Below are 15,158 nucleotides of genomic sequence, written 5' to 3'. Positions count from 1 at the left end.
CACCCTCTACCCCCCCAAGTCCCCTTCCTTAAGATCTCTTCCTTTCCTCTCATGTCCACCACCCTCTACCCCCAAGTCCCCTTCCTTAAGATCTCTTCCTTTCCTCTCATGTCCACCACCCTCTACCCCCAGTTCCCCTTCCTTAAGATCTCTTCCTTTCCTCTCATGTCCACCACCCTCTACCCCCCCAAGTCCCCTTCCTTAAGATCTCTTCCTTTCCTCTCATGTCCACCACCCTCTACCCCCCAAGTCCCCTTCCTTAAGATCTCTTCCTTTCCTCTCATGGTTTCTTTTCTACTTTTACTACACACACACACACACACACACACACACACACACACACACACACACACACACACACGAAATATTGTCTGAGTGTCTTACTTTGTTTAACACAATCTCTAGTTTTGTTCTTTTTCCTATAAATGTTATGTTTCATCAGCCTTTAGAGCTGGGATTGTCACTGTGTAACATGTTTTCACAAAATCCTTGCCATGCCTATATCGGGAAGTGCTTTACTTATATTTTCCTCTAGCAATCTCAAAGTGTCAGCTCTCACACTCAGATCTTTCACACCTATAATTCCATGAAGCACCGTTACTTTAGTTTATAAATAAAGACATTGAAGCATACAAGAGTGTAATTCATTAACTGGAGGCAGAGCACCAGCAAACAGGCTCCAGGAGGGAATGAGGCCTTCTGGTTCCAGCCCCTGTCACTGAACTTTAACATATCTATAATTGTTCATCTGTAGACCTGCACGTCTCAGCTAGTAAATGGCAAGGATTAGGCTAAAAGTCAAAGTAACTGCTGTCTCTAAAACAATTAAAAAGGAAAACCCATTCTCCTTTACCAGCATATTTTAAGAATGTAGAAAACATCCCTTATGTTACCCAAGAAAGTAATCGCTAAACACTGACTGCAGACTACAGGCAATTGTTTGAAAATTAAAACCATACAAAATCCCATCACCTGAAACGGCCTATTATTAACACTTAATAAACTATATATAGATACACATACAGGCACATGTGCTGACAAGGTTATATTCATGCAGAAGTTTTCTGGTGCATAAAATATGAAAATTCTCATGTCTGAATTCAGTTTGAGTATATTCTGACATTTTGATGAAAAGGAAGCTCCATGTAAGTGTGTTAACATTTTCTCCCCTCAGTTGTGTTTTAAATGTGAAGATAAAGATAAAACCTGCTGCTTTCAGAATTAGCCATCAAATCCAGCCTCGTGAATGCTCTGTGCACCAAGCCACCTTTCCTAGATACATGTTGCTGTCACCCCTCATCAAAGGAGGCTCCCTCCCTCTCTTTACAGCAAATGCTGTAAATCCACCACTGGATACAATGCAGACAGCAGCACTGCATGCTGAGCCCAGCTCTAACAGACACATCTGCATCACAGCTCCTGCATCTGGGGCTCAGGGAACACAGTGAAAGAGGGGGTGAAAAGTCTTAACACCAGTGTCTTAGTTACTTTCGATTGTTGTGACAAAACACCATGACCAAGGCAGGCAACTCTTCCAACAGGGCTGCATCTCCTAACCCTTTCCAAATATGTCAACAACTGGGGACCAAATTCTCAAACATATCATATGAGCCTGGGAGCCATTCTTATTCTCAAACATATCATATGAGCCTGGGAGCCGTTCTTATTCTCAAACATATCATATGAGCCTGGGAGCCATTCTTATTCTCAAACATATCATATGAGCCTGGGAGCCATTCTTATTCTCAAACATATCATATGAGCCTGGGAGCCGTTCTTATTCTCAAACATATCATATGAGCCTGGGAGCCATTCTTTTTCTCAAACATATCATATGAGCCTGGGAGCCATTCTTATTCTGAAACATATCATATGAGCCTGGGAGCCATTCTTATTCTGAAACATATCATATGAGCCTGGGAGCCATTCTTATTCTGAAACATATCATATGAGCCTGGGAGCCATTCTTATTCTGAAACATATCATATGAGCCTGGGAGCTATTCTTATTCTGAAACATATCATATGAGCCTGGGAGCCATTCTTATTCTCAAACATATCATATGAGCCTGGGAGCCATTCTTATTCTGAAACATATCATATGAGCCTGGGAGCCATTCTTATTCTCAAACATATCATATGAGCCTGGGAGCCGTTCTTATTCTGAAACATATCATATGAGCCTGGGAGCCATTCTTATTCTGAAACATATCATATGAGCCTGGGAGCCGTTCTTATTCAAACCACCACAACCAGAAAGTCTGCTGGGAAATGGTTTCTCCTGGAACTGCCTGCACTAACAACAACATTATCACCAGACATGTGTATGTAGAAACAGAAATTTCATAGGGTCCTACCAATGGACAAAAAACTTCAGGCAACCAATGACTACTGGGAGGAGGAGAGTTAGGGTCTCCTAGGGAGAAGGCCCTTATTGGATGTCCAATGCACAGAGGTCAGCCTTCAAACCATATGCATACAAACAACAAAAAAGGACTCAGCAGGTTGTATTTATATATACTTGTGCACACATACATACACATACATATGCATGTATGTAGCAATAATAATGGGTAGCTGGGAGTGCTGGAGGGAGGGAAGGGAGGGGAAAACTGATGCAATTCTATTTCAATCAAAAACACATTTTAACACAGAATACCAATAAAGTGAGTTAAACTCATACTAAAGGAAATTTATGTCAATTAAAGAACATATATCAGGTATGCTACAAAAACTTAGTTTTACAATTGAGGCAAAGCTTCAAGACCTGAGGAAGAAGAGATAAAGCGCAATAGTACAATTTAGCAGATTGATCACCAAAGAAATTCTTTCTTCTGTGACATAAAAGATCTATCACAGCAAAACAATGTTTTGTGTCCCCTGCCCTACAGCCTGCCTATCATCTTTTTTTTTTTTTTTTACTCAAAATAGGAAGGAATAATAGAGATGGTAAAGTGTTTTCAGGAATTCCATGAAATTGGCAGGCACACACCTTTGTGTGTGTGTGTGTGTGTGTGTGTGTGTGTGTGTGTATCTGAAATGCCAAACTATACCCACTGACAGGTTGAAAGGGCTAGGACCATTTATTGTTGGTTAAAATTCTACAAAAACAGTAACCAGAGTATGTTTTGTTGGGAAAGATCTGGTGTTTTCTATTATCTATGCACTATTTTCAGGACATAGACTTTATTGTTAGTCTTAGAATGTTTTCCCAAAGGACTTCATGGTCTTGCATTTGCTAGGCAAAGTGCTCTATCAATTGAGCTACAGTTCCAGTCCCATTAGTTCTTACCAGAAATGATCTTTTAAAAAATTTAAACAGAATTTATTTAACTTCATTTTATGTGCATTGGTGTGAAGGTGTCATATCCCCTGGAACTCCAGTTACAGACAATTGTGAGCTGCCGTGTGGGTGCTGGGAATTGAACCTGGGTTCTCTGGAAAAGCAATCAGTGCACTTAACCGCTGAACCCTAAACTTTTTTAACAGTCTTGTGTATGTATCCAATGTATTTTTATCATATTTAGTTCTCATTACCCTCTCTTATTCAGTTCTATTCTTGATTACTCTTTTCCCAACACATCCCCCCCCCCACATTCTTTTGTGTGGTGCTTATGTGACCCACTGAGTTTAATTGAAGTTGCTGGCATGAGTTAGTTTTTTTTTCCCCTGAAGCAGACAGCTTACTAGTAGCTCCACCACTAAAGAAAATTACTTGACCTCCCATAGCAACTATTAACTGACAATATCTCTCCTCAGCTAGGGGTGGGGACTCATGGGCCCCTCGCCATTCACGATGATATGTTAAAGGACCCACTATGTGTAAATCTTAGGCAGGCAACTTTAGCTACTATAGGTTCATGAGTTCAACAGCCATCTTAATCCAGAAACCAGTGTTTCATACCACTCATCCCCATCCAGACATACATATACTTGTGCTGTGTTTGGGGAATAATGACAAGGAAAATGTATACATGTTTAATACAGATGGCTTAATTTAAAAGCCATGCTTTCATATGAGCATTACAATTCAGTATGGTGGCATATTACACATGTAACTTTCAGAATACTCCCCTGTGCATTCAGGAGACTTACGAGGCTTGGTCATGTAAACCATTTCCAGTGCTCTGCACTGCAGTTAATGTTGTCATGGATACCCATATGCATATGTATTATTAACAGTCACTCTTAAACATATAAAAGAGCTCCATGAGTCACTAACAAAAGACCAACAGTAAACAGAAAAATATCCCAAGGACATTAACAGATAACCCAGAGAAAACTAGGACAAAAGCATTTAGTGCCCACTGTAGGAATTAAACTTGGCAACAGTTTAGAAAGAGTTGTCAAAATTGCAAATGCAGGTTCAACCTAGCAATTCTAGAAATTTTATCTATATATTCCCACTTATTTGAAAGACATCCCCCAAATCTCCCTACATATTTGCTTTGACAACTAAAGTGACCCTGGAAGAAACAGATCTCTGTTTTGCCACCTGAGAGAGTGAACAGCTAAGAGCCAGGAGAAGAAAAACACCCACACTTGAGTTTACTTGACTTGCATGCGCGCACACACACAGACACACACACGCACACACACAGACATTCACACACACACATTCACACACACACACATACATTCACACACACGCGCACACACATACATTCTCACACACACACATACATTCTCACACACACACAGACATTCACACACACACAGACATTCACACACACACATTCACACACACACACAGACATTCACACACACACATACATTCACACACACGCACACACACACACACACACACACACACACGCACACACAGAATCTAGATTTTAAAGTAGTGTAGATGAACATCTGGAAAGAGGAAAGGGACTTGTTCAGGGCAGAGAGTACCACAGGGAATGACTTCAGTTTAAGTGTATCACACATCTTTATCAACCTGCCACAATGAAACCACAGTTTTCTACAATGAATCTATGATGAAGAGTTGCCAGCTTTGCTACAACACATCCTACTTCATGCAGTCTTAGTTACTCTGCAGGTGAGCAAGACTACTGACAGATAGATCCCTGTGGCAAGAGACACCAGTGGCCCTAGGGAATGAGGGCAGACTCCTGCATCTTTCCCTAGACCACCTCTTTCTTTATGCATCCTCACAGGCCATGGCAGACATTGGCATAGTCTTTAATCTTTAAATTTCAGAGCTTCAGAACTCCCGAGATATTTCTGTGATGAAGACGAAAAGCGATTTGGAGATGAAGCGGTTTATTTCATTTTACAGCTTATAGTCCATCAGGAAGGGAAGTCAGGACAGGAACTGAAGCAGAGACCATGGAGGAATGCTGCTAGCTGGCTTGCTCCCGTGGCTTGCTCAGTCTTTCTGATACAACCCAGGAGAACCTGCCCAGGGGTAGAACCACCCAGAGTAAGCTGGGTCCTCCCATATCAATCATTAATCAAGAAAATGTTCCACAGACTTGCTTATAGGTCAATCTGAGACATTTTCTCAGTTGAGACTGACTCTTCACAGAAAACTCTAGTTTGTGTCAAACTCAACAACAACAAAACTAACCCCTACATTTCTCTTTCTGGCTACATGGTAGGCTCCTAAAACTTACTGTAGTTATCCTGAACTACAGTGTGAGACCGTGGCTCTCGGATGGGGATGGGGTGGGGGGGCACTGGGCGGGGGGGAGAAAGATGGACAGCATGATAGAGATACAAGCATGGTGAGGGTTTTTACCTGTCTACATTCAGCCCAGTACTCCCCAAACAGCCAACAGCATGAAAGCTGAGTGTAGCTGCAGGCAAAGCTGGGTTGCAAAGGGAGGTTGGCCTGGCTGTCCCTTGTAAATAAGCAAGCTTCAGGCTTTTGATGTTCGATAGGAGTTTCTGGCTTGGAGAAATGGTCACAAAATAGATAGAAAGCCAGGATAAGATCTTGAAAGTCTCACTGACTTTTGGCCTTTTATCACAGGGGCAGCAAACAGTGCAGCCAGCTGATAATTTTAGCTATAAAAGATTCAACTCTGCATATAAAAGCAGACTTAGAAGCACCAATGTATAATGTATGAAAGTCAAGCCTACTGAAAAGTCAAGAACCTCAACTATGGACATTAGATTTGAAGTACTAAATTTTGATACTCTGAAACATTGTATGTAAAATGAATCTCAATTATAAGAACCAAAATTGGAACTTAGACTGAAAGCCATTTTACACATGACTTACATTAGAATTTGACTGAAGTTCCTCAGATGCAGCATTTATTTATTAGGACACAGCCATGGACCAGGCAATGTTTAAATGTCTTTCATATATTACATCTCATCTTTAAAATAACCTTTTACAGATGAGAGAAAGAGGATGAGTGATTAACTTACCCAAGACACATCTGGTAAAGAAAATAGCACACATTTTAATGGAAGCATTTTTGTATGTGGAATCATTACAAATATCCAGTTGAAAACTAACATTTACTAAGAACTATCATAAGGTATTATTTTTCTGTAGTGATTATATGAAACATTCCTGCTTGGAAATTTCATGATTCTATAATTTGGCATAGCCTACCCATATTTATGTGAGCTTGGAAGACTAGCTGTGTGGGTATCAGCAGGTAAGAAATTTTAAAAAGCAACTAAAGAGGCCTTGTAGATACGCTCTCTGAATTCCTAAGACCACCAGTGAGTTCAGAGATCAGGTAAAACAGTATTAGGCTTCCTATAGATATGGGTCTTCACAAGGAATGGTAGGAAAAAAAAAGCAATTGTACCACAAAGCACATGGCTTAATCTTTTGGACTGCAAAAGCTGGAGGGCCTAAAAAAGTATGTAAAGAGAGAAAGAATAAGCAAGTGTGTAATAAAATTTAACTCTGGAACCGCAAATGAAGAATATCACAATTTAAGAAAACATGCATCAGTGTACAGCATATTTCCTAATTTAAAAATAACATTGTATTCAGACAAAAATTTAAAGTTCTAAAAATAGCTGGGGATGAAGCACAGTCATAGAATACCTGCCTAGAATGTGTGTGGCCCGTTCAAACCTCAGTACCTGCACAACACACACACACACACACACACGCACACACACACACTCACATCTCTGTCTTAGAGTTCTAGAGTTCTGAAGACATCTTTTAAGTAGCTTATATTATATGGATGCAATAGGTTATATTTGGGAATATGAATATCAAAATACATATATGCATACAATAATAAATTATGAAAAAAGAGGCTATGAATTTGGAGGAGAGTGGGAAGGGGCATATGGGTGGTTTGGAAGGAGGAAAGGTAAGGAAGAAATATTGTGGTTAATCTATAGTTTCAAAATCAAACAAACTGAGCCACCATGCCCAAACAAAAAGACTTTTAAAATAAGAGGAAATGTGTGACTGTGATAGAAAAGCTTTGTTCTAGAACAAAACTAGGTAGCTAAAGAAAGCAAATTCTAATAAAACCCCATCTGAAAGTTCAGTAAATAGTCACAGTGAAGTACAAGTCATTATAATTAAGTATTTGATTATCACATTGAATACCTAACTTAAACACCCGGGATTATTAATAGAGCAGTTGAATGAGAAATGGCTGGAATTAATGAAAATGGTAGCAAATACTACTAAATATTACTAAATTTGGAGAGATATACACTTACAACACCTGCAAAGCTTAAAGAAGTAAAAGGAGAATGGGAATTAATTAAAAAGAGAAGCACAGAGAATGACAACTGAACAGTGTACAGAGTGAGACTGTACTAACACAGTGAGACTTTGAAACACTCAGTCCTAAACGAGATGTCTCCATCAAACCCCTCCCTTCAGGTCTCAGAGAACCCTGGGAAGAGGAAGCTGAAACATTGTATGAGCCAGAGGAGATGAATGTCACCACGGAAACACTGTCTTCCAGACACACCAAGACTGACCCACATGTGAACTCAGAGACTGTGGCAGCATTTATAGGACCCACACAGGTTCAAACCAGACAGGAACTCAGTTCTGAGATGGGAGGGTGGACACAAATTCCAGAGCTCCACCCTTAACCAAGTAGCTATCTCCAATCCATTTGCACTGTCAAAGGGGAAATTAATTTTCTCCAATGGAGTCTGATGGGAATAGTAGACCCATGCCCAGCAGCAGAGGCCACTGCATAATGAACTCAGTGGTGTTTTTGTCTCATTTTGCTTTGTTTGGGAGGTTTTTTTTTTTGTCTTATGAATCTTTTGCTTATATATTATGATTTCCAATTTTGTGTTTTTAGAGGCTCTTGTCTTGTGCATGTGTGTTTCTTGTGCTGCTGCTTCTTCCCCTTTTTCTTTTTTTATTCTGCTTTGTTTTGTTTGCCTGTTTTCTAGAGAGAAAGAAGGGCATGGATTTGTGTGGTTGGGGAACTAAGGAGAAGCTGTGATCAGAATATGTTGTATGAAAAAAACTATTTTCAACCTAAAAATAGAGTAGCAGCTACTAGAATGTAGAGAATTTTAAAATTACAACACCTGTAAAGCCTAGTCCAAATTTTGCTTCAGATTTGAAATATAGTAAATATAGATATCCTGTAACTTTTAGACTCAAAACAATTTTTTAGAAATTGATTTCTAGACTCAAAAACTTTCAAAGAAATCGAGGACTTGGTCATTTGCCACAGGCCATAAAAGAGTCAAGGGCTGTGCTGCCAGCAACTGCTCCTAGTTCACAGGAGAGATGACAGTTTTTACATAAAAACATTTTAATGAAAATAGAGTATGTTTATTGGTACATTAATATTAATTTTTAAAAATTAAATTTATCAATCCATGAAATTAATAATACCCTTCATTAATCTATTTAATTTAGCTAACCACCAAGCAATATTTATCATTAGTAAATGGAGATCTATTCTGAGATAAGGAAGACCACATAATCATCTAATGGAATGTGGCAGTCATCAACTGAACAGGGCCAGCCTTGGCTACACAGTGATACCTTGTCCCAAAACAAGTAAATAAACAAACAAAAACAAAAAAAGACACAAACCCAAAATCAAAACCAGAACCCAACCTAAGAAACCAGAAAGAAGACAAAGACTAAAGTCACAAGAGGAAGATCTGGTGTTACTGGGATGGAGATTTCAGAATTCATGAATGAAGTTTGCCTTCGGATGGAGAGTGGGTTGGTTACCAAGACACAAGCAATGGACTAAGTGTTCTTTGTGTTCAGTAGTAAGTAAGTAAGGCACTTTCCCATATCTGCTAATGAGCGGCCAGGCACCAGCAGGCAAGACTGATGCCATTTTAGGATGGACACCATCTTAAGCTACTGCTGACTTGGACCCTGAACCCAGTTCCCGGGAAAACCACAAATACCTAAAACTTGCTCCAGTGCCCCCACATCCTGCAGAATTAACCTGACACCGAGGAAACAGACATCCATTTTATCATGGTCACCAGATACCCGAACAGGTCTCCAGATGCTCTAAAAGAAATTTCCAAGTGCTTACCTAACCCCAGGGCCAATCGACCCAGGAAGCATCCCCCACTGAGCCAATCAGAAAATGCCCAGGCTTGCACTCCCCTAGCCTGTGTTTTTCCCTTTGTAAGTCCACTCCCCTGCTGGTTCGGAGCTTTCCTCTCTCCGGTTAGGTGCCAGTGCTGCTGGACTGTTCTTATTAAAGCCCGGTGTGGGTGTGTTTGCATGGGCACTTGGTTCTGTGGTGGTCATTTTCGGAGGCCCCGTGTCCTGGGCATAACATTACTTTTTCTAAGATTGTGAGGTCCACAGGGATATAATACAGTGTAGCTCAGTGACATAACAAACAGACGATGCTGTTACTGTGGGTTACTGCTCATTGTTACCTGGCTGGTCTGGAGGTGAGCAGCACTGTTTATAGAGTGACAATTACATATATTGTTCGGGTAGGTGTTATTTTTCTACCTTAATTCTTGTAAAAATCTTCACACTTATAATTAAGGAAAACCATGTTTTTAAAAAAAAACGCTTCATTATGAGGGATAGTATTTAGAGTAAGATCAAATTTTCAAATGGATTCAAGAATATATTCTAATATAGCCATTCCTATGCTACAAAAAGTGTCCATATAACCAGGCTCACATTGTCTCCCTCTTTTCCTACCTCTGTTTTCCAAATTCATTTAAAAAATACTTGGCACACCTATTTCCAATCCTGCCTTGGCCTTGCACCATTCTGTGACAATAGCACTGACTGGCTGATAGAAAGACTGGAAAAATAAAAAACCTCAGCACCCAGTTCCTTAGTCCTCAGAAAAATGGCCGCTTAAGTTGGGCTTTCTTTTTGTTCTGCTTTTTACTATTATGGCTGAGTCAAGCCCACTTGGAAAAACATGTATCATATATATTCTTTATTCTCATTTAAAAAAGTGAAGTTATTGCATCTCTCTTGGTTTCACTGCTAATCAATACACTTTTATTAATATGCAATAATTCAGATACATTATAGATTAAGTGAGATCTGTGAATTATTCTGAAAACTGAACTATAATTTATAACACAATTTCTATGGAAAATGAGTTGAATTTAAATAAGCTGCTTACATAGAACTTTTAGAATTCAACTAATTTGTAGGTTAGGAACTTGTCATATTATTAAAACATATTGAAGCATTAAGTCTTCCAGAGTGAAATCCAAAGCAAAAAAGGAATAGAATGCTGGCACAGCAATACTGAGTGCATTTCAATGCTTGCCTCGTATTGTGGAGCTTAGATCGTGCCCTTCACACAGGTCACTCCAGTATCTGTTGACACGATGGATGAGACCCACTGCTATTGCACACTGACTCCTGGGAGTTATATCAATGACACAACAGAGGTCAGCTCCCACTGCTTTAACTTTTATGCCTATGACCAAAACTATCAGGATCACTTCTATAACTCCAGCTATTCAGTGAACCTGCCAAGCGTTTGTTTACAATGCTTTACTTGGGTGCCCTCACATTTTTGTCACAAACAGTCCTATGTCTTCTCCGAATATTGTCCTTACCGGCCTATCTTCTTTAGTACTATGTAACTTTCTGTGTCATGGTTTGTCTGCAAGATATGGTTAATAAAATAAAATAAAATAAAAACCAAAGTGCTAATAGTGACAAGTACGTGGTAAATATTACATGTGTTAGCTTCATTTTTTTTTTTGAGTGTGTATGTGTGTCAGTGCTCACCATAGGGTGGAAGAATACAGGTCCCTCATGGGATAGAGTTTGATTGTGTAGAGTTAGAGAGCATGGTGAAGACCAGTAGTTCAGTTGCTGAAGGGAAGTAGACAAGATGTCTAATGCTACCAAGGTCAGAGCAGCCTTAGCGGCTTTTACTGCTGGCACATTTTCCCCCAGAAACTGATAATAACTTCAGGATTAAACACTGGAAAGGACAGGCAATGAGAGAAGCTGGCCAGATGTGATGAGGGCTGTCACTATGGGGTGGCCCTTTCTTATCTGGGTGGGGTACAATTACGGCATGGTGTAGAGCACTCATGACCCCTGAAGCACTGGGTGACTGGTAAGCATGCTATAGTGATGCTTGCTTCATATATTTTTTTAAATAAATCAGTCGCAGTTTCATCTTGAATTTGGTAAATTCTAGTCCACTCACAAAACAGACACCCAAATTATTAGCTTCCTCGTTCCCAGATATGTTCCTGTTATTGAAGTCCCTTAGAAGAGATGCTACAGGTAGATAGTAGCTTAAAATATACATAAATCAACACCAAATCATGAAGAAATAAAAATTTCTGTACCTAAAAATGAGGATGAAGACTGAACAAGTAGTAAAGTTTCCTATAAAGAAAACATCCTGAGACCTAATGGTTTCACTGCTGAATTTTATCAAATAGGGTGGTTTGAAAGTGAAATGTCTTCCATAGGCTGCTGGGTTGGAACACTTGGTTTCCAGCTGGCAGCTGTGGGAAACTTAAGCGGCAGTGCTTTGGAGGAATGAGTCACTAGGGATGGATACTAATGTTTACAGCGTGGTCCTACTTCCTCTGTTTCCATGCTGCAGACATGGGCTATGTCCTCTCCTCTCTTAGGTTGCTTTCTGTCAGATATTTGGTCCTAGCAACAAGAAAATAATGATTACACTAATCTTTCTAAACTCCAAAAGAATTGAGAGTAAACTCGTTACCCATTTGGCAATGCTACCAGCATTATCCTGGTAGTAAAGCTACAAAGACAATACAAGAACAGGAAATTATAGGTTGATATGGATGCTGAACATGGATGTGAAAACCTCAACAAATTCATCACATAAAAAAGATCATTCACTATGATCAACTGGGAGGAGGAGGAGGAGGAGGAGGAGAGAAGAAGAAGAAGAAGAAGAAGAAGAAGAAGAAGAAGAAGAAGAAGAAGAAGAAGAAGAAGAAGAAGAAGAAGATATATTTAAGATGTGTGGTGCTATAGTTAGAGTCTGCAATGTCCTGCCAAGGCTCAGTTCCTCAAGCTGCAGCATTCATTATTAAGAGAACACAGAATGTTCACTATGCAGGGCTTCGTGGAAGTAGGTTCATTCAGGGTGTCACTGTGAAGGTCATAGTAGAACCACAACCTCTTCCTGTCTGTCTCACTTCCCGGGTATCATGACATAAGTTGTTCCAGTCCATCAAACAATCTACACTCCGTACACCACCTGACCAAAGGTTAAAGAGCAATGCAGCCACTTTGCTCCAAAACAAACCTGTCCTCAATATTCACTGCTGTCGGGTATTCTGTTACAGCAATGGAAAGCTAACAGATGCAGCTTGCAAGTATTTTTCCCTTTGGTAGTTACATAATCACTCTGATGACTGCTTAATTTACTGCACAGAAGATTTCAACTTGATGTAATCCCATCCTTTTCATATTTGTAAACTATGCTTTCATTAAGGTCACAGGCTTTCTTATCTGTCTTATTCTAGATCTAGCATTTAAGTCTATAATTCACTTTGAGTTGATTCTGTATATCGTGCTAGGTGGAGGTCTAATTTCATTATCTTAAGGGGCTACACAGTTTGACAGCACCATTTATTCAAGAGACTATCCTTTCCCCATCACACCTGGCATCTTTGCTGAAATAGACAGGTTTGTTGCTGGGTGCTCTGGTCTGCTTCACTGGCTTTCTGTTATGAGGAGTATAGTTCTACATTTTCAAACCTCCCAAGTAGCAAAATACCTGTTTTTATTCCTTTTGCTAAAGATGGTTGTGGTTACTTTTATGGTCTCATATGAATCTGGGAAGAGAAGATCAAGGAAGGATAAAAAAGGAATAGAGGACATCAAGATCACTGCAAGCCACAGAGTAAGAAGTAAACAAAGGTATGAAGAAATAGAGAAAGATAAAAGCCCAGGGGCAAAAGATAGCTGGCTAGAAACAAGCAAAGTTAGACGGAGAATTGGTAAGAAGGAATAAGATTCAGTGTATTTATTTGGGAGCTGGGTGGATCAGCAAACAGTAAAACAAAAAAATCAACTATAGGTAATTATCAACTTTGCAAACCCATAGGATATACACCACCACACTTGAACCTTCCATGCTGGTGAAGATAATGTGCTACTTTGGGAAGAGACATTGATAGGTGGGAAATGTTCTGCATAAATAGGAACTAGGGATGCATCTCTGCTCAGTGTTTCTCTGATCTCTAACTGCTCTAAAAGATAATATATTAAATGATTATATTTGAGGTTATTATGGATTAAACCTATATAAGGCTTCTGCTATGCACAAGCCATCTTGGTGGGTGTTGCTGCAGCTCCACAAAATGTTTAAGGGGGAACCCGAGCTGTCTGAAGATGTACAATGGTTAGGTCACAGAATTTCCTTGATTTTGTTAAGAATTCTATGGTATCTACTCTCTATGCACAGCATTCTGATTTGTATTAAGCTTGTGGTTCTTCTAGGTAGATGTAGGTCAATTATGTGTCATAGTGCTTACTTCCCTCTGGTGGTTTTCAGTTATATTAGTCTATTTACTAAAATCTAGACTCAAACATATAAACAAATACTATAGCTTGCTGTAATGAGCCCTGGTGAATATCTTTGCAATTTTATTAGCTTTTTATAATTGTATTAACTTTGTCTAACTGTTAATAACTATAACAGTTGTGTCTGTTGCTATATCATTGGTAAGCAGATATGTTCCATGAAGCAGCATAGCAGCCATGTTTAATTTAACAAGATTTTCTCTATTTTTGGTCCCTCTTCCTACAGTGGAAACATCCAGTATTGTGAAAAATCCCTCCTGTCTAAGCCTTTTCAGTGTGAAACATAGGGCCTTCTTATAAACATCTCTAGTTACCCAACTCTCAGTTTCATGTTGAACTCAGCTCTGGCTGACTCCCACTAAGTCTTCCACCACAGCAGGTGAACTGAGCTGCAACTCTTACAGATGCCTCTACTGTGGAGTAGTTGGGTAGGCTCTTATGGTAACTGAGGATGGCTCATTGGATATATCATGCTCAGTATAGAAGGTTAGGCTGTTACAGTTCGTGTGGCATGCCTGTTGATTTGATCATTGGTAGTGATGTATGATTTGCAGTGATTTACCCTTCCCTGAACTTTACCCACCCTAATATGCCTGTACTCACACCATACACATACACACATAGAAAAGTACTGTTTGTTCAGAATATGAATAGTAGTATTGAGTCCAAATACACAAATGTATTTTCTTTAAATGACTCTGGCCCACTAGTGACAAATCTATTTGGTCATGGTCGGGTTTTTAATGAGCTATCTGGACAACGTTGTCTATATGCTTCACTCACATTCCATGTTAAGCATACATGGCTTCCCATTGATTTTTATCTTGCTTTATAGCATGTGAAATCATTATTGAGAAGCAAAAAGAAAATAATTAGGCAGTCTTTAAAATCTTCCCTGTCCTCTGGGAAGCTCTGTGAATACAGGTCTGGAAAAAGACATATTACCAAGTAAAAACATCACTGTTCTCTTTACTGGAAGATAATTTTAGTGTCTGTTCGTGGGTATATAAAGACTCACACCTACAAGCAATGCTCATTCACTCTGTTGAATAAAATAAATCTGCTGATAATTCATAGGTCAATGCTTTCTGTAACTTAGAGAATCACATACTCAAGTCTGCCAAGTTTCAAATCTGGCACTGTTTTGCTCCAGTGTTGGTCCATGGGATAAGTTAAACAACATCTCTGCCCTCAAT

General features: G+C 39.5%; 1 protein-coding gene across 4 annotated transcripts in view; it reads right to left on the bottom strand.

Annotated features, from left to right (window-relative positions):
* The window catches only part of Ndufaf2 (NADH:ubiquinone oxidoreductase complex assembly factor 2), a 106,215-nt gene that overhangs the window by 47,499 nt on the left and 43,558 nt on the right, over positions 1–15,158 (bottom strand). For 2 of the 4 annotated variants that reach the window (XR_005870009.1, XM_040729135.1), the window contains exon 1: positions 9,476–9,740. The exons of 1 other annotated variant lie outside the window; for it this stretch is intronic. Coding sequence is in view for 2 of the 3 variants with exons in the window: in XM_040729135.1 (XP_040585069.1) it covers positions 9,476–9,671 (196 nt within the window). In the remaining variant the exon portion in view is untranslated. Of the gene's footprint in view, positions 1–9,475; positions 9,741–15,158 lie in introns of those variants that run through there. One more of the 4 variants, XM_040729133.1, reaches the window with a different exon arrangement.

The sequence above is a fragment of the Mesocricetus auratus genome, unplaced genomic scaffold (genome assembly GCF_017639785.1).
Source record: "Mesocricetus auratus isolate SY011 unplaced genomic scaffold, BCM_Maur_2.0 Super-Scaffold_100020, whole genome shotgun sequence".
NCBI lineage: Eukaryota > Metazoa > Chordata > Mammalia > Rodentia > Cricetidae > Mesocricetus > Mesocricetus auratus.
This window is presented reverse-complemented; position numbering and strand designations above follow the sequence as displayed.